The sequence below is a fragment of the Anarhichas minor genome, unplaced genomic scaffold, assembly GCF_050575085.1.
Source record: "Anarhichas minor isolate MPS153535 unplaced genomic scaffold, ASM5057508v1 ptg000010l, whole genome shotgun sequence".
NCBI classification, from domain to species: domain Eukaryota; kingdom Metazoa; phylum Chordata; class Actinopteri; order Perciformes; family Anarhichadidae; genus Anarhichas; species Anarhichas minor.
The window spans coordinates 2,113,492-2,137,911 of NW_027466456.1; the positions used below are offsets into that span (position 1 = coordinate 2,113,492).

Consider the following 24,420-nt stretch of genomic DNA (forward strand, 5'->3'; position numbering starts at 1 on the left):
GAGGTCTGACTTTTGCCGTGCCATTTGACTCCGAAAAGAGCTTTAATTCAAACGAGATAATAACTTTAAATGACATCATGTGTTCTACCCTCAGCTTAATTCCTCTATTTGGGACAATGGGCGGAGTCATACACGAGGATCCCTGCTGTCAGGTGGGGGGGGGGGGGGGGGGCACTAGACCACCTACTTATGAGTCTTTCATTTGCTGCAATTCAGAAGAAAAGCGGTCATAAATAGATGAATGAGCCAAAGTGGATAAATATTTCAGAATGTGCCAGTGGAACATCGAGTGTAAACAAGCAACTAAGCGACTGGTCCTTATTCTGCTTCCTTATTTTATGATAGGTATAAAAGTACGACAATGTGAATTGAACTGGCAGAAAATGAAAGCATAAGAAAGACTGAAAGAACATTTGGAGATACCTGTTAGGCTGTTAATCCAAATATAGAGAAACGCAGAAAAAAATGAAAGAAAATAAAGAAAAAGTTCTGGAGGTTTATTTCTTGCCATGTGAGCCTCAAGGACCAACCTTAACCTCCATTCAATCAAAAAATAAACTGCACGAGATCAGTTAAGTTGACCAGTTGGATCAGATTCATATGCCACTTTATTGATTGCCATGGTTTGACATATACAACAGTACATAAAGACGACATTAGCAGCCATAAAAAGTCAGACTGTGGTGGTGTTTTATGATCCGGTTCCTCCTCCTTAGGTGCCTCTCTGAGCCAGCCAGCGCCGGGGGACTGATTTACTCGTCACACAAGGGCGACATATTTAGACGTTGTGTGCTGGAGGTAGTCGGTAAAGCTGGCGGGGCAGAAAATGACCCAGACAGTGAGAGTGTGGAGGACTAGAGGGACTCGCCGGTTAACCTCCCGCCATTAAACCAGACGTGATTTCTAACCAAGGGCCAGGGGACAATGGACTGGTCTACACTAATTACACACCCTGACATGGATAATAGGAAATGTGCTCGCTCTTTATGAGGACGAACAGACGTCTGTGGATCTGTCTTCAACAATTTGTAGTCGTAGCAGAAATAAAAGGTCTTAAATGTAGCTTCTCAGACGTGTGGTCTATGCAGTAAAAGCAAAAAGGTCCTTTTAAATCCGTCTGCTAATGACTGCAGGGAGGAAAGAGTGCGAGGTAGCAGAGCACGTGACTCAATGAGATGGACTTGGCCCTATACGCTTCAGGTAAATAACTCAGATTTAATGCATTTCTTATATAAGTAATTATGTGTATGTTCATATTGACCTGCCCAGGTGTCAAATTCTAACTCCCACTAATCTAAACTAGTGTTTTGTGTACAGTATGTGTGCTATATGGGACAACTTATAGGGGACCGGACCACCTACCAGAGACCACCTCGATGTCCAGGACTGAGAAGCAAAACATGACACTTTCAGCAAAAGAAGACTTTCCACCATGAGCGCACACACATGTGGAAAATATATATAATTTGTTTTCACTCACTTTTTCCAAGTTTATACGAACTCACAACTTTCTCCAGCTGTAAAGATTAGACGTCTGATCCAGCAGCAAAGTAGACTTTTGGCAAAGAATAGAAGACCGCAGATTAGGGAAAAAAACAATAAATAATGCAGATTAGAAAATAATACTTATAAAATACTGTATAGAATACTGTAGAATAGAATAGAATGGAGTATAATATATTTGAATATAATAAAATACAATACAATACTGAATAAAATATTATAACAATGTAGAATATAATCTAAATTTACAGAGGCATTTATAATGTATTCATGTCATATCATGTAATATGGCTATTTGTATTTAAGTGGAATAAACTTTGATTTGCAAAATAGAATAGAATCGCATAGAAGAGCAATTTCCCTTTACTGTATCACAAAATGGTATTTTGAAATCAAAATAGCTGTTTTGATTTTTTAGCTGTTATGAAGCCAGATCATTTTTCAAATATGTGGTAATAAAAAAGAAAGCGTCTCTTTCATTTACTGTAATGATAATACAATTAAATCATTTAGGCTATTAGAGATCATTCAACTGTACTTTTAAGGGCTCCTACGAGGTTAAATGTAAGACTTCTACAAGTACAACATGTTAATAGAAAAAGTGTTATAAATAAAAGTCAGTATTATTGACATCTTGCACTATATTATGAACATGTTGATTATTCAAGTCAAATTATATAAACATAAGTGTTTGTTGATTACAACTACAAATTGAACCTAACCCTAAATATTTTTTTATTTATCATTTATTTACTTATTCTTATTTTTTATTATTTTTTATGTATTTATTTGTATCTATTTTTCTCACCCTCTGCATCAACTTCCGTGTCATGTTTTTTTATTTTTTATTTCGTTTTAGTTTTGTTTTAGTTTTGTTTGTTTCTGTAAGAAGAGAGAGAGACGTACAGCAGCAACACTTCACTGTCCCGCCTCTGACAGTAAAGCGGGTAACCAGAGATTCAAAAACAATACGTCATCCCACAATGCACCGCGCTCACGCTCTCCTCGCAGCATTACCTCATCCCACAATCCACCGCGAGACTAAGAATCTTCTGGGTGGTCGTCAAGGCAACGCGCCTTATCGAAAGGGCTGGTTTCCCTCCTCCCTCCTCCCCGCGCTAACGACACGCCCCCCAGCCAATAGGAGAGCCCCGTCGTGACATCATGGCTATTTTTAGAGAGGCAGCGGCAGCAGATAAGGTTTAGCCTCCACGCTGCCGGGCTCAGAGTATACACACACGCGCACCCGGAGCAGAGCGAGCACCGCGGACCAACAGTGTCGGTGGCTGACGAGAAACAGTGAAGAGCCACTCAACGGACTCGATACAAGTCTGGATACTTTGGCGACATCTTTGTGAACTATTACACTCTGATAGAAGTAAGTCTCATCAAGAACAGTGCGCACTCCAAAGTTTGGAACTTCTTTTTACGCACAGAGAGGACGTTTTGGAAACCAGTGTGTTTTTTCCAGAAGAACCGGGGGAGGAAAAGTTGTGTTGCTGAAGACTTTAGTTGCTACTTCGGTTCCTCTTCCATGTATACCAAGATGGAAACTACTTTCTATGACGACTCACTCAACGCTTTCTCCCAACACGACAGCGCCGGCTTCGGATACAGCAACCCCAAAGTGCTGAAGCGCAACATGACGCTGAATCTCGCCGATCCGTCCGGCGTCCTGAAGCCTCACCTCCGCGCCAAAGCCGGCGACATCCTCACCTCCCCCGACGTGGGCTTGCTGAAGCTGGCCTCGCCGGAGCTGGAGCGGCTCATCATCCAGTCCAGCAACGGGCTCATCACCACCACGCCGACCCCGACCCAGTTCATGTGTCCCAAGAATGTCACGGACGAGCAGGAGGGCTTCGCCGAGGGGTTCGTCCGAGCCCTGGCGGAGCTTCACCACCAGCACATGCCGGGCACCGCCAACGTGAGTGTCCCCTCGGCTCCTCAGACCGGTGTCAACGCCGCGCTGCCGCCGGTTGCCGGTGCCGCCGTTTACAATAACAACAACGCAGCCATGCGCTCCGACTCGCCGGTTTACGAGGACTTGAACACTTTCCACCCGGCCATCAGCACGGTATCGGCACCGGGTTACACCACCTCGGCTATGTCCTTCCCCGCCGCCCCGCCGCAGCTCCCCCCCATCTACGGGCAGCCCTCCCGGCTCTCGGCGCTCAAAGAGGAGCCCCAAACTGTGCCGGAGATGCCAGGGGAGACGCCTCCTCTCTCCCCGATCGACATGGAGAACCAGGAGCGCATCAAAGCCGAGAGAAAGCGGATGAGGAACCGCGTCGCCGCGTCCAAGTGCCGGAAGAGGAAGCTGGAGCGCATCTCCAGGCTTGAGGACAAAGTCAAGAACCTCAAGTCCCAGAACTCGGAGCTCGCGTCCACCGCCAACATGCTGCGGGAGCAGGTGGCCCAGCTGAAGCAGAAGGTGATGAACCACGTCAACAGCGGGTGCCAGCTCATGTTAACGCAGCAGCTCCAGACCTTCTGAGGAGGTGACAGCAGAGAGAGAGAGATTAAAGACGGTGGTTGAACGAACCGGACGCGTCCTGTGAGAGTGTGAGTGGCTGCATCTCCCGTAAATCGTGACGGGGTTTTGGGATGATGTGGCGCGACACTGGCAGGACCGGGGGGGGGGGGGGGGCTGCACTGAAGTTCCTGAAGTGCCACGCGCTCCCCGGTGGCGCGTCCCCAGAGAGGGGCTCGGGGACAGTGACAGCACCCATGAACAAGAGGGGGGGGGGGGGGCATGACAACAAACAGGATGCCTTTCTGTATCTGTTTCATGCTGTATTTCTTTCTTTTTTAAAACGGAACTGGACTGAAGTTTTCTTGATTTTTTTTTTTATTGTCTACACCCAGCTCTGCATGGACCTTATCATGATCATCAAAGGAGAAATTCAGTATTAGAGGATTTAGGAACCTGCAATAGAGACTTTTCTTGCTGTGTAGCCATAAAGGCCTCGAACTTGGGCGTGTTGGCCAACTCTAAACGGCTGAAACGTTGTAACAAAAGCTGCCTGACTTCTGAGTTACAGTACAATGTACTTGTTTCTTTCTTAATTGTAAGAAAGTCAATTAGAAAAGCTTCAAGATTTACTTGTTTTTTTTCTAAACTTGTTTTAATGGGGTTTCACTCATTGTTATATGTATATAAGATCAACTCGGAGTACTTATGTTTACCATTTGTAATAAGAATACTGTATACATTTTTTTTAAATGTTTTGTTTTCTGATCAATTCAGAAACTAATCAATATTTATGAAAATAAACCAGATGAAATGAAGCAACATTGCCTCTGTGTTCTTGTGTGTGCGTCTGCGTGTGCGTGTGCGTGTGTGTGTGTGTGTGAAAAAGAAAGAAAAAGTGGGTGTGCCATGTCACGAGCTCAAACAATAAAGCATGTTGCAACATGTTGCAAGAGCTGGTATAGTTCCCAGCACCTCAAGGTAAATTCCATTAGTGCAGGTATTGATCCGGGCTGAGTGATTGTGTTCCAGGCTCACTGAAGGAGATCAGGTCCAGCTTGAGATATCTCCACTGTATGTCTCACACAGACAGATATCTGAAGAGTATACATGTCTTATAAAACCTCCCATCGTTCTCAGCTGTTGACACAATACACTGTTATTACAACAGCAGGTATAAAAGTAGCTTAGAGGAACAAATAATCAATATGTTGAATATGTTCAGGTATGCCCAGAGTTATTTTGACAAACCATTACACATTATGTACCGTGTATATCTGTATACAACTGAAAGTAAATTAACTTAATGTCCACAGTAAACCCAGCAAATATTATAATCCTCATCCCTGCATATAGACTCTAGTGGCAGCAGGTGAATGTGGCGGGACGAGGTCAGGTGTGGCAGTTAGGTGTGGCAGTCAGGTTACAGTGTGGAACTCTCACGAGCCACCAGTGTGTCCTGCTGGTAATGAACCACTAGAGGGCGACACAGACCCATTGACCTGAAAGATGAAATGAAACGTTGCAGTTTCAAAGTCTTCATTTCTTCTCTGCAGCTTGTATGAGTCATTGCTTTAAATGAACACAGACCTGTCATGATTTCAAGAGTCAAAGAAACAGGACAGGTTATTAAATGGATGGAGTGAAGGATAACATGATAAATATATATATATATATATATATATGTTTCATTGTCCACTTTGCCCACATTGTTCTTTTTTTCTTTTATATACATTTATTCTAAAGGAATATTTTCACAACATGGTTTTATGCATAAAGCAGCTAATTCAACTGTTTGAGTCTAACATGAGGGTAATTCAATATCAATTATTATATCTATACAATTAAATTGTAAAACAATTAAGAAAGTTGATGGTCTGGGGTGGATTTACTCATTATTTATTCATTTATGAGGTCCAAAAAAACAATTTGTATTCATATTTGTTTTTTTATTATTTATTATTATTTTCTTATATTCAAGATTCAATCATTTATTGCCATATCAAGTTGATTTGGCGCTCTTTAACAAAGCATATAATCATATTGCTTACACAACACAAATACACTACAGTACTATATCATTATAATCATCGTCATGATTCTAATTCCTCTGTAAATCTGCTTTATGTAAACGGTCTGATTTCTAAAACCTGGGGCAGCGTGACATCATTCCCGGAAGGCGGAGTCTTGCCCCTTCCATATAAGGAGAGGGCGCGCTCGGAAGAACCACGTCACGTCGGAGGAGGAGGCGGCCATTACGGGAAGTGAGTCAAGTCTGTAATCTCTGCATAATGCTGCGAGGTGAACCCTGAGAAATTACAACCGAGAGCAACACTGGACCGCATGAAGGTCAAATCAATGAAAAGATCAACACAGAGGCAACGAGACGTCTGTTTGATGTCAAATTAATAGATTAATACAAATTATAATGTTAAAAAATCGCAATGAAAATCCAATATCTAAATCTGCAGTAACTGTAGATCTGTAATTCTTTCATTTGATTGTTTATTTAGAAGAAACAAAAAATGAACAATACTTATTCCCACAATGCAGCGCACCATAAGTAATTAAACAACGCCATTAATAAATCAAATTCACAACCAGACACCCAACACTGCTGTTTTGTTTTGAGGTGCTTTTAATATAATATTGTTTTATACTGACTGTTATTTTTAGAGGAAACTATTATAGCCTATTTTATTCCACTACATTTATTTCACAGTTATAGTTAATTACTAAGATTTTATAAGGAAAAATATATAACCATGAAGTATCAATCTACTAGCCCCTATATTAATATGCTGCTGACATGTTAATACATTCTGATTTATAAAACTACTTTTGAATGGATCTTGTATTTGTAGTGTATTGTTTGGCTTCTGCCATTTGACACAAATAAATAAATGACTTGTGTTTGGTGTAAAATATGGCACAATATCATCATCACGGTTTTAGTTATTATTTCACAGGCTTTTCAGATATTAACAATAAAGTTTGATTTGATTGAGCAGAATGGGGTCATGCAGGGAATGCAACGTCTCTGCACCCACACACAGTTAGAGTGAATGCGTGTTCACTCTATCTCTCTCAATTCAATTACATCAGGTTTTTGTGTTTTTATGTTGGCACTTGTGTGAAAGTTGTATGCCTCTTATGATCTTGGCCAGGACAAGAGGAGGATGAGATTCCAAATCTCTATGGGATTATACTGGCTAAATAACGGTTAAATTAAAAAAATTATATTAATTTAAAGGAACTTTATCAAAATGAAAGTTTCGAGAACAATGTTGCCAAAGCATCAAAATACAAAATTAAGCAAAAACAGTAAAATTACTATCAACACAACATCAAGACTGTTTATTAAAATGATTTAAAAGAAGAATTGTACAGAAGAAACATTGTATAATTACAAACTACGACAATATTGTATGACTGGTATCATTACTGCCGTGCTGCTGCAGCCGTGCTAATGCTAAACTGGTTGGTCATATAATCTCACAAAGGGCAGCTTGAACCGGACAGATCTGTCTGTATTTTGTTGCTAGGGCGAGGTGTTTTCACTTAGCAATAAGGTATAACACACACACACACACGGACACACACACACACACACACACACAGCCAGAACCACGAGTTACAACAATGACTTGCTGAAGTGTGAAAGCTTGAGGAAATCTTTCCCTGTGTGATTAAAATGTTGAATATACTCAAAGGTTTTGACGCTCAAGCGGCATCAACCTGCATCAACCCCTATGCTGTGGAGGTAATCCGGGTCAAGAGGAGGGATCTAGTTTACGGGATCTCGCACACCGAGGATCTACTGGATCTTCTGGTCGCGGAGGGGGTCATGACGGCAGCGAAGCGATCCGTCGTCTTGACCATCACGACTCGCATGGATCAAAACTCCAGGGTCCTGGACCACCTGGAGGCCAGAGGTGAAAGGGCGTGTCGGATATTCTTCCATCCGTGTCTCATGTTGGCAGAACCCGACCTCTACCAGCGAATCAAGACCTATGCTGGTGGTGTGAATGAACGTGTCCGAGATGCCAGGAGACAGCTGATTGGATATTTGCTGGAAAGAGACCAGGAGGGGCTGGATGGAACTGAGAAGACTCGTTCTTTATCCGCCACCAAAGGAACAAAGACATCTAGAAGCCCTGAAAAGGAAGACACGAGCGTGCCACTTCTAAAATCAGAGGAGCCCAAACCGGCACAAAGTAAACCAGAACATCTCATCCACATGATCGCTTCAGAAGGGGATGTAGTGCTGCTGGAGGAGCTGTTGAAAGACGCTGATATTAACTCCGTCAATTCCTCCAACGAGACTCTTTTACATGTAGCTGCTGAGCGCGGTCACCTGTCCGCCATTGAGCTCCTGATCCGCAAAGGAGCCCGACTGGACCTGCAGGATAAGAAGGGTCACACGGCTCTTCACAGGGCAGCTGGAAGGGGTCACGCCGAGACAGTCGGGGCCCTCGTTCAGGCCGGGGCCCCCATCTACGCTCTGGATCTGCAAGGCAAAACCTCCGTTCACCTGGCAGCGGACAACGAGCGCCTGAGTTGTGTGGACGTCTTGGTGAAGGCGGAGGCCAAGCCGTCGGAGAGCCACGACACTCAGGACATGTTTCTCCACACGGCCACTGTGGGGGCTGACGGGAGGCCGGCCCAGTTGCTGCTGCGGAGCGGCGCCGCCATCGACGCCAGAAGCAACCGGGAACTAACAGCTCTGTTTGACGCCATTTCCAGGAACGACGAGAAAACGGTGACTGTCCTTCTAAACGCGGGGGCTAAAGTGGAATACGATGTTATACATGAGGCCGTCAAGCTCCACGATGAATCAATTCTACATCTGCTGCTCGGTGAGTCTTTTCACCTGTGATAGGGGAACCTATTGGCATAAATATAATCTATTATTAATAAGTGTGTATTCTTTAGTGTATAATCACCTGAAAATGAATAAGAAACCTGTTCTTCGTTGCCTTAAAATTAGCCTTTTATATCTACGTACTGAGCGGGTTTTCTTCACGGAGCTGGTCGCCATGTTTCTACAGTAGCCCAGAAAGGACAAACCAACCTGCTTCTACTCCACACGCAGGGGGGCGCTGTTGTTTTCGTCTCCAGGGCTGAAAAACAACAACACGTGAATCCTCCATTGGTCTTAAGGAGCTGCAGACTACTACTTTCACTTTACGTTCACTTTTTTTGAGATGTTAGAAGGAAGCTGCAAACAAACAAGCTGTCACTATATCTTGTTTTCAGAAGCCAGCTTTTTACCTCAGCACACCGATTTATTTAACCTCGATTCAGTCCTCACCACCGAGCACCTGCTCCTTTTATATAGCTTGTATGGAGTATTGTGCTTTTATGTAAATGTGTCCTGTCTGGATGTGATGTGTTGTGTTTTTAATGTACACTTTTTAATAGCAGATATTGCACATATGCAAACCTTAGACGATAACACATTTTATATTCTATTGTCTTGTCTAAACTCCAGATAATCCCAGAGGAGCTCTGAGTGCAGAGGCTCTGGGTTCTGCTCTCTTCTCGGCTGTTAAACAGAACCATGATGGAGTGGTAACCGCTCTCATAGACAGAGGAGCGAATGTGAACACTTTAGACCAACAGGGCTACACTCCTCTCCTGTTGTCAGCTGAGCTGGGTCACACTGAGGTCTTCAGGTAAGCGTTCAACACGGACTAAATGTTGCTAAAACATAATGACGTGTCTCTTCCACACATCTTATAGCAATGGGGTGTCAGTGACGTTGTAGCTGCTCACATTGCTGACTGCTCCAGTGTTATTCTACACTACCACCAGGGGGCACCAGTGAATGATATTGTTCATTTTTACACTCGGTGGCTTTAAATTTTGCTTTTGCTATATTGTTTTTCTGATTTTTGCATGTGACAAATCATGACATGTACAGTATACAACAGAACATAGAATATAAACATATCTATATTATATTCAACACAGTTATTGCTCCTATATTACAACATGTATTCTATATCTCCATTACTGCAGCTCTTTCTTGATTATGATTGTGTGTGTCTGTATATATGTCCAATATGATTTTGTTGCTCAATTGCAAATAAACCCATATTTACTTGAGTCAGTCTTTCTTCTGTATTTACCAGTTCACTAAAGCTGGGGTCAGCAACATTGGAGAAACAACAGTAAGTCAGATATATTGTTAAAAATAACCCAGCCTAGTTTAGCCAACTAGGAAACAACAATGAAAGTAGCTAGCAGCACTTGCTCCAAAAGTTGCTAAATCTGGCGAGAAAGTCGCAGAGTCGGCAACCCTTACAGCTCCTCCCTTCAGGCCTCCAGGGCCATGCAGGCCCAGTGATCCGGCTTCTTCAGGGCGAGGCAGACCCCGGAGTCAGAGACAGGCTAGGGCGGACAGCCTTGCACTGGGCGGCCTCTTCCCAGTCAGGACGCTGTGTGGTAGACTTGCTGCTGTCGGCCAAAGCCAACCCAAACACCACTGACAACGAGAAAAAAGCTGCCCTCCACCTGGCTGCCACAGAGGGGAAAGTAGATGCCGTGAGCTCACTGTTGTCCCACAGGGCAAAGGGAGGCGCTAAAGACATGGACGGCTCCACAGCTCTCCATTACGCAGCAGCTGCTGGGCACGCCAGCGTGGTTTCAGCTCTTCTACACTTTAACAACAAGGGGATGGAGGAGAGGAACGCATGGAGGAGAACACCGCTTCACACTGCAGCTGAGAGGGGCCACGACAGTGTGATGGTGCTGCTCCTGGAGGCCGGGGCAAAGATCAACAGCACGGATCACAGTAAAGACACTCCTCTGCACTGTGCTGCACGAGGCGGACACCTGGAGGTGGCGAAGGCGCTTGTAAACTGGGGCCAAGCTGGGAACATGGGGCGGCAGAGGAGGAAGAAGGTGAATCTGCAGGTGACCAATAATGTGGGGAAGACACCTCTGCAGGTGGCAGAAAGTGGAGACACACCAGAACATGAGAGCGTCGCTACTTTCCTCATGAGAAAGATGTTTCTTATCAAATAAAAGAAGCTAAGAGAGAGAAAACGACAGGTGCTGGAAATATAATGTCAGCTTAACGCTATGAGGAGTTTTTATTTTGTGTTGATTTTGGTGGTCCCTGTGAACAAAGCACCAGCGTCTTAAGAAAACCTCTCATTTTACCGCAGCAGGGTCTGCTCAGTCCTGGTTCTGGTTCTCCTGTGCCTCCCTTCCCTCTAATCAGCCCAGCAATACGGCCTGGGTCTCCAGCAGCGTTGTGTTGGTGTTGGCTCCCAATCTCTCTGATGGTCTGGTTTGCTTATAGTTCATACAGGCATCTGTATTAAATTCATAACCTGTTAAAAGTTCCTCACAGTAACTTTAATAATGACACTATTCTTTTATCGGTCAAATCATTGATTAAATCATATCTCAAACCTTGCATCATATCCTGTGAAAGGTATTGAGGACATGTTTTTTGTGCATACATTTGCGAAAGAAATAACATTGAAATAAAAGCATGATTGAGAGCTTTTATCTTGGGCTACGAAGTAAATATGTCCCATGTCCAACACTCTCATTGTCAATAAAGTTGTGTCTTGAACACTGAAATCCCAGTTCTGAAACAGACCTCCATGAAAGTAGAATTTTCTCCATTTGGGTCATTGTCATATTTCAGGTTAGAAACATGTGCTCTTAACTCAAATTATCCATGAATCTAAGAGCAAATAAATAACTTGTAGACATGCTGTGTTCTCTATTTTAATTTGTAAAACTAAATGTTTTGATGTTTCATTCACCTTTTATTGACAAAAGATCTGCAAAGATGCAAGTTGTGCTGGATGATTATAGGCAGGTGAAGGTAACTGCTGGTGATTCACATCTGTCATGTGATGTGTTTCTTCCTGTATGAATGTAAAAAGGCGAGTGGCTGACAAAACTAAAACCATTAGACCCCAGAATGACATGGTGGGGTTTTTTCTGCTAGCTTTGTGTTTCCTCACTTATGCAACCTTTTCAGTTCTTGGTAATTCTTTTGAATCGCTCCCTCGTCACTTTTCCATTGCGCTGCTGTTGTGTAAAACCATTACTGCATCAGAAAATGCTTTGTCACACCTCAGTGGTCTGTTATAAATGATCACATAAGACATATTTAGATAATTATGTGTTTTATTAAATAATCATTTAAAGTATTAAAAAATGTTTTTTTGTTAAAGGATAAAAAATATTTTATAAAATTAGAACTCAATTAATTTATTCCGGCTAAAAATTATGTAACTATTTCAAAATTAATCAGTTTAGTTATCATTTAAAGACAAAATAATAGTGAGTCATTTATTTTTAAACTTATTTTAACTAACTTTACTATACAATGTTTTTAGGTAGGCCTATGTGAGTGGTAAATAGCAACATTTATTTAAAAAGAATGCATAAAATAAAACTATATGTGTTAATGCATTGTAAAGTTTAGAATATGTCCACTAACAACAACATTTCTCAAGTTGCCTCTCTATTTTCTAATCCAAGAAGATCCCTAATGTTTTTATTCAATTATCTATCAACACAACTTTGGGGTAAAGCGCTGAATTCAATTAAAAATTGAAGTTACATGGAGCAACTTGGTAGCCTGATGGGTGCATTGCATACACTGCAACTGCAACATATCGATGGTTCGATGCCTGGTGGGAACCTCTTTTGCAACCCATTCCCTTCACTGATAAAGAACCATTAAAGTTCTTAAGGTATTGTTACCCCCTAAAAACCCTAAACCATTCAGATAATCAATCAAATACAACTTAAATAGAAATTATAAGATTAGATCTATTCAAAAGCATGAAAACCATGCATGCCCTTTTATATTTTGTACATTTAAAAAATAAAAAGACATTTCAGCAATGGATGGAGGACTGAACGGGCCCAGAGGCCCAAAATATCAGGAGCCCCCTGGCTTTTACTTACAAAATGTAATGCAAAGAGACATTTCCAACCAGGAAGAGACTCAAAATGACCACAAAGAAATATATAACGACTCCAAAGAGACACAAAATGACTACAAAGAGACGCAAAACAGATGCAAAATGACTCAAAGAGACTCACAACGGCTATATGAAAGGGGAAGAAACATTGACAAAGAGACACAGAAAGCTGCAAAGAGACACAATGAGGCCCACAATGACACTACAGAAGACATACAAAGCAACGAAAGAGGCTCAAAATAACTACAATGAGATCCCAAATGACCCCAAAGAGACACAAAGAGAGATGCATGAAGACAACAAAAAGACACAAAACAAAAAGAGAATCATAGAGTTTGTGTGTCTTGCCTCTGTATAAGAGAGGTGGTGGGGCCTTTTTCATGACTGTGCCCTTGAGGGGCCAATTGTGTCAAAACCTGCCCACGTATGGATGGTTTCATGTCACTTCACAAGTTAGGAAAGTTGAAAAAGTGTTTTTACTCTTCGTCCCAACAGAAGAACCAAATGTGTGTCATAACTTCTTTCCAGTTCAGACGGACCTCCTCCTCTGAAACGTTTTTTAATGAGTTCAGGATCTGAGTGTCTTTATGAAACACACTGATTCATTCAAAGAGAGCCTTTTGCCAATAAGAAACACCTTTAACAGCCCTCTGAGGGTTAACAGGAGGAAATGACAAATCACAGGCAGGGTTTCAACCTACAACCTTCAGACTCTTTCCTTTTACGGGTTTTTAATCTATAGTTTAAGGAGTTTTAAGGGGTAACATAATGATAATGCAGACCATGCAGGAAGGGCTTGGACTCAACTTTCAGACTTTGTCAGTGTGAACATGTTTCAGTGTGAACATGTTTCAGTGTCAACATATTTCAGTGAGAACAGGTTTCAGTGTGAAAATGTTTCAGTGAGAACAGGTTTCAGTGTCAACATGTTTCAGTGCCAACATGTTTCAGTGTGAACATGTTTCAGTGTCAACATGTTTCGGTGAGAACAGGTTTCAGTGTCAACATGTTTCAGTGTCAACATGTTTCAGTGTCAACAGGTTTCAGTGTGAATATGTTTCGGTGAGAACATGTTTCAGTGTCAACATGTTTCAGTGTCAACATGTTTCAGTGTCAACAGGTTTCAGTGTGAATATGTTTCGGTGAGAACAGGTTTCAGTGTCAACATGTTTCAGTGTCAACAGGTTTCAGTGTCAACATGTTTCAGTGTCAACAGGTTTCAGTGTGAATATGTTTCGGTGAGAACAGGTTTCAGTGTCAACATGTTTCAGTGTCAACATGTTTCAGTGTGAATATGTTTCAGTGTCAACATGTTTCAGTGTCAACATGTTTTAGTGTCAACATGTTTCATTGTGAACATGTTTCGGTGAGAACAGGTTTCAGTGTCAACATGTTTCAGTGTCAACATGTTTCAGTGTCAACATGTTTTAGTGTCAACATGTTTCAGTGTGAATATGTTTCAGTGTCAACAGGTTTCAGTGTCAACATGTTTCAGTGTCAACATGTTTTAGTGTCAACATGTTTCAGTGTCAACATGTTTCAGTGTGAATATGTTTCAGTGTCAACATGTTTCAGTGTCAACATGTTTCAGTGTCAACATGTTTCAGTGTCAACATGTTTCAGTGAGAACATGTTTCAGTGAGAACAGGTTTCAGTGAGAACAGGTTTCAGTGAGAACATGTTTCAGTGAGAACAGGTTTCAGTGAGAACAGGTTTCAGTGAGAACAGGTTTCAGTGTCAACATGTTTCTGCTTGTGCACTTTGTTTCTTTCCAGGTTGATGAAGGTGAAGTTTCTGCAACTGATGCTCTTTTTCTCTTTGGTTCTCTGTGTTAAAGCATCCTGGAGATGGTCGAGTGGTCAAGGACATTGACTGTCGGTGATACAACGCGGGTTCGATCCCCGCCTGAGGTAAGATACAGGTGTGTGTGTGTGTGTGTGTGTGTGTGTTTGATGAATGTATGTGATTTAATTTCTCTCCGTGAAAATTTCAAATGTTGCGTTCACAAAACAATCCGTTCGTCGCGTCGATTTCAACTTGCGAATTTCCGAATCAACTTGCGAATTTCCGAATTTCCATCATCAGACAAGGAGGAGACAGACAGCACATAATTCAATGTGAGTCCAGGTGGTCAAGCTAACTACCTTAGCAAGCTAGTTAGCATGTCGGGTACTTTTAAAAATGTTTTTTTTTCATGCTTTTATTTATTATTGTTTTGAGTGTTTTAGTCTGCTGTTCAACTGACTCTGCAGCTGACAGCTCATGCAGTGTAACACCTACACCTGCAGTTACACCTGCAGCACCTGCATCATACAGTTAACCTGCCTTATTGAGGCTTTTAATGGGTCATCTGCAGGCATTAAGTCAAAACTGGTACATTTTAAGGGACAGCAATCTCTTAAAATGTAAACCTAAACCTTATTCAAAAATAGATTAAAGTATTTTAAAGTGCACAAAATAACATCACAGGTAACTACAATTTGATTTGTACCTGAAATGACCTCAATTTTTCAATTAAGATACAAATTTGAGGTCAATTAATGGAATACCATGTTTGAACAAATAGCTGCAACAGTAAATAATATGTGATCTGCCCACTCTACACAATAAAAGTATTATATATACCGGGGCCTATACAGCATATCAGATTAGTGCATCCTTAGTTAGAAGACTGGTTGAGGACTCAATAATCTTCCGAGATTTTTAAAGGCTGGTGTCAGGCCAGCTCAACACCTTTTGATTGCATCTTTATATCTTATATATTTTATATATATATATATATATATATATATGTATTAGATTTAGCAAACGTAATGTATAACCTGGCCAATATTATAATTAGATTAATTACGAAATAGAATTGAGAATTTTGTTTTGTGTTGAACCTTAAATATATATTTTGTCATATTGTGGTTTGGGTTTACAGCTGCACGTGCAATGACGTCGGGAGTTGCGCTTGCTGTATGTCACGTGACGGCCACTATGCGTCACGTGTCTCTGTTGTTGTGTGAGCCGCCGCAGTCTTGCAGACTCTCCTGGAGTAAAGTTTGAAATGGCACGAAACGAGGAGAAACAACAAGGGAAGCTGAACAGACTGTGGCTGCAGAAAGAGAGGGAAGGTGCGCAGCTGCCCGCAGTAACAAATACTTTCATTTTATTAATATTTGACCGATAAAAACACCTACAGCTAGCTTAAACTGTTAGCTAACGTCCCAGCGATGCTAACTCACAGTCGTTAGATTAACTGGTTTAATGTGCTTTATGTACGTAATATTAAAAGGCACTTATCCCTTCTTATAGGACTGATTTATCTCTTAACCATGCCGTCATATTGTTTTTTATTTATGCCCATTCTGAGCTTATTCTTTCTGTCAGTATTAGGTGTCATACATCATGATTCAGGGGAACCTGACCTTTCTTTCTGGTGCAGTGTAAAGTCACCATTATGCATTCATTTCCTGTGTTTGAGTATACCATATGTGACATTTAAAAGAGCCCCACCAGTGAGATACTGTTGAATAACTCCGTAGTCAACAAGGGGGATTGTTGTTTGTATTTAATTGTGAAAAGATGTCTAGGTGTTGTGGCTCTTTGTGTGAGGTTTGGTACATATGCACCTTTTCCTCGGTGAGTTACAACCATTTATTGGATTTTTGTTCTAGGCCAGCCACCGTGTTTTTGTTTGTTTTTTATTATTCACCATGTTGCTCAGAGTAAATACTGAGCTTCTCACGAAACCAAAACTAATGTTTTCTCTTAAAATGTAATTTACAGAGGGACGCCTCAAGGATGTACACGAGCGGAGACCCAAGCTGGTAATGAAGACGCACTTCACCTCAACTCACTTCTACTATTTCACTAGTTTGTTTCAGCCATCCCTTTTCTTTTGCAGTCTACTCTTAATTCAGTCGCCTCTGTGAAAAAGTGTATCCCCAGCATCAAGAATGAAATAGAGTATTATCTGCAGGTGAGTGTATTGTTGGTTATGTGTGAAATGGATCCCACGGAGACGGTTTCTGTCTGAAGTTAAATGTCTGTTTTTGTCGTTTCCCTCTCAGCAGTCGCAGCTGTCTCATTACCCGGAGAGGAAGATAGCCGAGTTCCAGCTGCACATCGAGGCCTTGGAAAGAGAGTACAAAAGATTCATCACCAAACTACGAGTTCTGGACCCCGCCTGCAAACATAAGCCCTGGACTCCTCGAGCATACTGCAAGAGGAGAGCAGACACACAGGGCTCTCCAAGTATCGGTCAGTGTGTTAAAGCTCGTGAATAATCTCTCACGTACAGTAACAGTTTGTGCTCTTATTAGATATAGTTTTAATCATCCTCATGTTTTGACTCTTTTTAAAGAATAGTTCATTCAAGAATGTTTGTCACGACAGAACAGATCTACGTCCCGAGGAGTTTCTCTCTAAAATGTTTATACAACAAGATGTCTGAACAAATATTTCATGTTTAGAGTTTCTAAGACACACATGAAGGCAGTGAACACTTCTGTCAGGTGACTGTAGGACAGGTAGAGCCTCGGGAGAAAGTAAACTGTAGTACTCTGGACCAATGTGTGATTGTTAGACTTGAGAACACTGTTTTTGCTGTTACTGGTCTAATATCCTTTTGTTTCTGACTGAATTTAATTTTGGTGAACGGTTTATTGAAGCCAGAAGTAGCTAACCCTTCATCCCTCTATGTATCTTCACTCTCATTCACAGTGAAACACCCTCGGCCCTGTGACTCACATGATGGTAGCGGTGAGAGTGACTCGGCCAGCAGTTGGACAGGATGTCACAAACCCTCAGCCCCTGAGAGAAAGTCCCCTCTCAGCCATCCGCAGAGCAGGTTTCAAACCCTTGTCCCCACCAACCCAAACTCAGAAACCTCAGACCAGGACCAGCCCCTCTCCTTTGACCACACGAGGCTGGCGGTGGCCACTGCCGCGTTCAGAGGGCCGCCACTTCAGCGAGGCTCCTCTCAAACACAGAGCCTAGCCCGGGTGCTGCAGTCCGGCCTGCCAAACCTGAGTAACGCCTCAGTGAGGCAGACGCTTTCAACCCAGAGCAGAGACGCACGGAACGTCAAAGACCGTAAGTCAGACTGTGAAGCTGCAGAAAGGAAACCTGGGAAGTCGTCCAACACTGGGACAACGGAGGAGAGGACAGGTCATGTCCTGGGACTAGGCTGTTACTCTTCCTCCGATGAGGACACATGATGTTTTTCTTTCATCAATAAATTGAATGATTCCCGTTTTTAACACTTTGATGCTCTGTATTCATTCAAAGGCGTCCTCAGTGGTGTCATATTAGACATGTGGATCACAATATCTGGAATACAGAAAAGCTGAATATTAAAGCCCCGCTAACATGACCTGCGTAAAGGAAAAGCGTATGTGTGCAAGAAAAGACATGAGTAATGTCGTTCATTTCAGGTTGACGGGTTCATTGTAATTTTCAGGCACTACTCCGTTTGTGCAATCAGTCATCGCGACCACATCGATCTCCATTATGCAACACAGAGGAGGGAGGCTCTGTGACAAACAGACAGTAATTGAGTAGAGATACTTGCTGATTCAGTGATTCATTTTACTCTCCTTGTCTGGCTGCGTGAACTGGAACAGCAGCACTGAACACGACCTGGTTAGACCCCACAACGCCACCCTCCCACTTAACCCACCCTGTGCCGCTGCTGCTACTGCGAGGACCGCATGACACTTCTGGGAAACAGACTCATTAGCTTGTAGACTGCAGACACTCTGTGCAGTTTATGGTTGAGTTTGACGTGGTTACCCTTTTAGTTGGAGCTCTGTGTGCACACTCACTGCAAGGTGGGTTTCCCTTCGTCTCTGCAGGGGCCCTTGAGAGAGGAAATGAAACTTTGCAACAGTGGACAGAGCAGAGGTCTGAGAGCTTCTCTTGCAGGTGGCAAAAAACACACAAGTGGTGGGCCAGACAGAATCACACAGTTATAGCTATTTTCTAATTTAATTATTTGTCATAAATACACTACATGTATTCTAAATATTTTTTCCCATTAGCTTATTATCTCATTGCACAGCTACTGTCTTCCTCAGTTGCGCTGCTTGTTTTAAGTAGTGCTTTTTTTCTATCAGATTTCGCCCCGATGCTGTAAAAACATCTGCCCGGGTCCTGCAGGAGACCCTGTGCAGTTTAAGTAAATGGGGACGATATTGTTGATTGTCATATTCTTCAACCAATCAGATCTTTAGTTTGACATGTTGGGTGTGTTCTGTGACATGTCAGAGCATCTAGCTGGCCTACAAGTACGTCAGCATTAACGTGCAGCGTGATTGGTCAGTGGGCTAGCGTGACTGTTGTGAAGCTAGCTAGCAGAGCTTTGTAGTAGTAAGAGTTAAAGTTTAAAGATATGCAAGAAGTTGTTACGTGACGTTACATTTTTAGCGTTTTGGCATGTTGTGATAATCCCAATATCTGCTGCCTCTGTCGAGCCGACATTTTCAGCCTTCAAACGCATTAAAATCTATTCAAGAAATACAACTGGGGAGGCTCGACTGTCGAGAAGGACTTCTTACTGGAACTGAACCGCACCGATGTTCTGAACCGCGTCATTGAACTCTTTGTTCACAAAGAAAGGAGGATGGACTTTGTCTTTAAATAGTGAACAGCAGCTTTGGTGAGTGAACTGCTTCTGTTTTTACATCTGCAGTATAGCGTTACTGCTGTGTTCATGTTTCTATCGTGTCGTTTTCATGATATGGTGAATATTGTTCCTCTGATGTGAATAATATTTGAATGGTGCCCTTGAGTGTTTAGCGGAATGCGTGTTTTAGCGCCACAGTTTTGCTGGAATGTGCAGAGGCCTGTTGAATCGTGTTATTCTACCTGCTGTGTTGTCATATAAATATATGTGACTGGTTCTTGTGAGTTTGTTCTTGTCATTGTGTTAATTACATATATTTTGACTCTATGCATTGTCCATTAATGACGCAGCATCCCGTCATAATGAGGTTATCAGGAGGTGGTTGAACTGTAGCAGGACAGCACTGAAGGTATAAAACACACGGCCCGCCACTGACTTTTACACAATATACAAGATTGACTTTGACGGAGCGGTTTGTCAAAGTGTAGCCCCGTGAGAGACATCACTGCTGCAGCAACCTTCGCTGCTCTTCCCTTTATTAAAACCCGCAAAGCCCACTTGATGGTGCTCATAAATATATGTAAGCAGATTTTTCTAGAATTAACAGAAATGATGTCTGATGGAAACCGTTGCAACCACAATGAAGTAACTGCTCTGTATCCTACGAAACGAACCCTAAGGTGGCAGAGAGACCGCAGCGCTATTAACCCCTCACTGAGCGTCAGTACGTGCTCAGCTTTCCTGTAAGCTCATCAGTGAGGTATTGGTTGGGGTTAATTCTCACCTCCGCAAAGTATCGCTGTCTCTCGCTGCCAGCTTTTCAAAAACAAGAAAGCCAATGCTGAGACATATGTCCTTTTCATGTGGCAGCAGCATCTTCCCACCAAGAATACGCAGTGTGCTGCTGAAGCTGCTGTATCACTGTTTACTAACACGCTAATCCTCATAAAGACTGACAGCGTGATAATAGTAATAATGCTTTTTATTTTAAAACAGGTTGAATAAAGATACATGTTGAGATTCAGAGCATGGTTCAGATGTGACAAACCTGAGAGGAAAATAAATCCCCAGCAACATTACAAAGTATGTTACCTGTTGCAATGCATAGAAGATGCTGGGTAGGTGAATGTATTCGTGGTTTCGTTTTCTTTCCTTTCGTGGAATATGTGAAAAGGTCTCTTTTCTGATGATGACTTGATGGTGGTTAGTTAGGTGGGGGTCAGCTGAAACCTCTAGCTTCCTCCCTTCAGACTGAGCTGCAGTTTGTCTTCACTCACGTTGCAAAGGTTGAACTATAGGAAGCGCATGAAAGACCCAAACTGTGATAAAGCTCGATAAAGTTCTGTAGTTTTATGGTAATATCATGCAGCAACTACTTCTTCATACTATGCATTCAGGTGGAGGGGGATGAGTGGAAGGGTTCTTGGTTTGTGTAAGTTAATGTGCACTTGTCCTCCTGTGGGAGGGGTTTGTGGGTGGTGAGTGGCTTGACAGCTGAAGTGAAGACAGATTAAAGTACACACCTCCTTCGTGCAGAGGCAACAGCTGCACACACAAGTTTGTCTCACAGCAGGACCTGCACCATGAGCTATGACCACCAGAGCCCCCAGAGTGCCCAGAGCTATCCGTTCCCGCAGGTGTTCCTTGTGGACGGAAGCGGCGGACCGCAGCACTCTGGACAGCAGCCGAACCTCGTGCCCTGCTGGTCCTTCCCGCCGGCCCAGGACAGGGCGAGGAGCCGGGGGAAGAGTCGGGGCTGCATGGGAGTCAGCCCCGGTCTGGCCCTCATCGTGCTGATGCTGTTCCTGCTTGTGTTTGTGGCCCTCGGGTTCGAAGCCTACCAGATTAACAACATGCAGGCAGAGCTGAGAGAGATGAAAACGGTAAGGGAGCAACAGGATGCCGTGGATATGGAAGTGAAAGAAGCTAATGATAACTGCAGAAGTGTGTGCAGGTAGATAGTTTGTAGGTTTGTGACCGCAGTGTGTAGATGAGAAGGTCAAGAGTTAGAGAAGTGATGACTCTCCGCAGGAGCTGCAAAGATTAATCAATTAGTTGTCAACTATTTAATTAATCGCCAACTTTTTTGACAATCGGTTTTGAGTAAAACTGATCTGATTCTAGCTTCTTAAATGGGAATATTTTCTGGTTTCTTTACTGAATTACTTAGAGTTGTGGACAAAACAAGATTTTACTACGAAGTTAATTGAGAAAATAATCAACAGATTAATCAATAATCGTTAGTTGCCGCTCTACTTTTTCTCAAAATAAGCAATGAAGTAATAATTAAGTAGTGATTGCGATGAAATAATGTCAATATTAATGGCATTACTTTGTGTAGACCATCTCTTCTTGCAGTTTTAATGGATGCAAATAAGTTTAAAAAAAAAAGGTGCGACTTCTCTCACCTTTGCAAAGAGAGGAGGTGATCGAGAGGTGTAAGGTGGGAGAGTGGAAACCAAGCTGGAAAGTTTGATAATCACTTTACTTTGCCATCATTTGAAGAGTTAATTTACCCCACTTGTGCTCTGACATTTAGAAATGCTAACCAGGGACTTAATCGTTCCATCTGTGGTCGCTGCCCAGTGAGACAGGATTTCCTCTCTCTGATGTTCTCTGAGTGCTTCTAGAAGAAAGCAAATGTTTGTGATGTGGTTATCAGACTTCTCTGTTTCTCCTTCTGTCTCGCTAAAGGTCAAACCCGTGACTGAGTTTGATACGCCTCAGAAGCAAATTGGTAAATATAAACACCTTTCTCACCACGCTGGAATTATTCCCAACAAAGTGCAAATGTTCCCAATGAAGTGAAGGGAGAGAGGAGATGTGACTCTTATCTGGTTGTTTCAGCTCACGAACCCGAGACGACCAGAGAAGAGAAAAAAGACAGACCTGCAGCACACGTGATGGGTAACATGATAATAACAATGTAACGTCTACTCTTTAATAGTCCATCCTGCATATGAATGTAAGGGGTGACATCTTTCCTCCTCTCCTGCAGGGCGCATTGAAATAGAAAAATTCCCTCAGACTTTACGATGGGAGCCGCGGGTGGGTCGGGCCTTCACCTCGGGATCGGTGGCGTACAGGTTCGAAGACGGCGGCCTGCAACTGAACGAGAGCGGACTCTACCACGTCTACTCGCGCGTGGAGTTGATCTTCAAGGACTGCTCGCCCTCGTCCTCGTTCGTTCACTCTGTGTTCGTGAGGAGAGCGGGGCGCTCCTCGCCTTTGAACCTGATGGAGGCCCACAGAGCGGGTTTCTGCTCTCAGCAGCAGGGGCACGCCTGGACCACAGAGAGTTACCTCGCCTCCGCCCTGCAGCTGCAGGAATCCGACAGAGTTTTTGTGAATGTATCGCACCCCTTATATCTTAGTCACTCTCATTACGCCAACTTCTTTGGTCTCTACAAGATCTGAGGGCTTTGTGTGTTTTAGTGTAGTAATGATACTCGTGTCTCTGAATCTTACTCATCTCTTTGATTCCTTGTGTCATTGCTATCACGTGTAATACCTACACTGAATAGCTTGATATGAAACGGTCTGCAAAGTCAAAACCCAGGGAAAACATTGCACAGTCTCATTAATGCCAGCTTTAAAATTGGTTGTGAAATTTGTGAAGCAAGCTCCAGACACATGCGTAAAGAAATATTGTGCCTTTTTTTTAAATAAATGTAGATAAAGTCAGTAAACACTAACAAGCTGATTTAGTGTTACCATTTAAAAACATATATTTATTTTAGCGTGGATCTGGGATCTGATGTCTAAATGTGTGATATAATGGTTGGAAATGAATAAAGATATAATTTAAGTTGATTTTCATAAACAGTGTTTTATGTCTGAGCATGTAATGAACACCCACACGAGTTTTGTTCATGACCACTGGAAAGTATTTAGATAAGTACACCAACTCAAAATGTGGTGTTTCTCCTGATAATTTCCATATATTCCATTGAGGTACAGCAGAAGGCTAGAAACAGGCAGCTTTGTACTCTGACAAATGCAGTTACACTCTCCAAAGGAGCAGAAATGTGAGGAACAAGAATACTTTTTAGAATTAAGCTTACAGAGCACGATGCAGTGCACTTGCATCGTTGCAGTTTGACACCCTCATAGCGATGTTCTGTTTCAGTACACCACAAACATTCATGTTATGTGAAGATGTGCAGGCTCGGGCACAGATGAGGGGACCAAACAGTGGCAGGTTTGACGTCTGCTTCCTTCCTGTGTGAATATCACGAGGGTCTCGCTTCTGTGCAGGTCGATTTTTTTGGCTCACGTCTTAACTCAAATATGTTAGTTTCTTTCTCCAGACCTGGCGTGCATCGTAATAAGAACTGAATAATTATGTTTTAAGGTGAACGAATTAACGTTTTTCTGTCATTTTGGGCTAAACCACAAACTACTCAAATAATCTTCTGAGCAACAGAATCAAACTTTTTTTTTTGTATACTTGTACTTAGTGCAACAAGTTGATTCATGAGGGATATTGTGTAGTTGAGCTAGAGGATCATCTCCCTTCATTTCATGTTTCGGAACACTTCAGGAAGCAAATGAGCAAAAAATAAGCAATATTTCACAAAACAAATCAATGGTGTGAAAGGTTTAGCTAAGACCCAAATCAAGACGCAGGTTTACTTACTCTGGAATCAACAGACTTCTGTGGTTGCATCTTGTTCCAATAATCACAAAAATAAGCCACAAAATCTCTTTTTTGACATGGAAATCTTCAACCTCTGTAGACTTAAAAGGGAGTTGTGTATCACGTATCTGCTTCTCTACGGAAGCCCTAAACAGTCATGATTCAAACATTATACCGTTACCTGGAGATCACATGTTAATTATGTCATTGACTTGAGAAAACAAGCTTTAGT

At 42.4% G+C, this 24,420-nt stretch overlaps 4 protein-coding genes across 5 annotated transcripts; all 4 read left to right on the forward strand.

Annotated features, from left to right (window-relative positions):
* The first annotated feature begins 1,978 nt into the window (after positions 1-1,978).
* Positions 1,979-4,865, forward strand: jun (Jun proto-oncogene, AP-1 transcription factor subunit). Of its 2 annotated transcripts, XM_076087469.1 has the most exons (2): positions 1,979-2,881; positions 3,103-4,865. In XM_076087469.1, exon 2 carries the CDS (start codon positions 3,146-3,148, stop codon positions 3,995-3,997), a length of 852 nt encoding a protein of 283 aa, XP_075943584.1. In that variant the 5' UTR covers positions 1,979-2,881; positions 3,103-3,145; the 3' UTR covers positions 3,998-4,865. The 2 variants fall into 2 exon arrangements, with proteins under 2 accessions (XP_075943584.1, XP_075943583.1); XM_076087468.1 differs by having other exon boundaries at positions 1,980-4,864.
* Positions 4,866-7,667: 2,802 nt separating this feature from the next.
* Positions 7,668-11,005, forward strand: caiap (CARD- and ANK-containing Inflammasome Adaptor Protein). Its single transcript, XM_076087287.1, has 3 exons — positions 7,668-8,832; positions 9,468-9,632; positions 10,299-11,005. Exons 1-3 carry the CDS (start codon positions 7,668-7,670, stop codon positions 11,003-11,005), a joined length of 2,037 nt encoding a protein of 678 aa, XP_075943402.1.
* Positions 11,006-15,922: 4,917 nt separating this feature from the next.
* Positions 15,923-18,185, forward strand: LOC142946326 (uncharacterized). The gene is made up of 5 exons (XM_076087470.1): positions 15,923-16,055; positions 16,711-16,751; positions 16,829-16,903; positions 16,995-17,184; positions 17,647-18,185. The coding sequence occupies exons 1-5, from the start codon at positions 15,989-15,991 to the stop codon at positions 18,141-18,143; spliced, it is 870 nt and encodes a 289-aa protein (XP_075943585.1). The 5' UTR covers positions 15,923-15,988; the 3' UTR covers positions 18,144-18,185.
* Positions 18,186-18,338: 153 nt separating this feature from the next.
* On the forward strand, positions 18,339-23,362 carry faslg (Fas ligand (TNF superfamily, member 6)). Its single transcript, XM_076087471.1, has 4 exons — positions 18,339-21,432; positions 22,244-22,286; positions 22,397-22,456; positions 22,548-23,362. Exons 1-4 carry the CDS (start codon positions 21,133-21,135, stop codon positions 22,964-22,966), a joined length of 822 nt encoding a protein of 273 aa, XP_075943586.1. The 5' UTR covers positions 18,339-21,132; the 3' UTR covers positions 22,967-23,362.
* Positions 23,363-24,420: the final 1,058 nt, after the last annotated feature.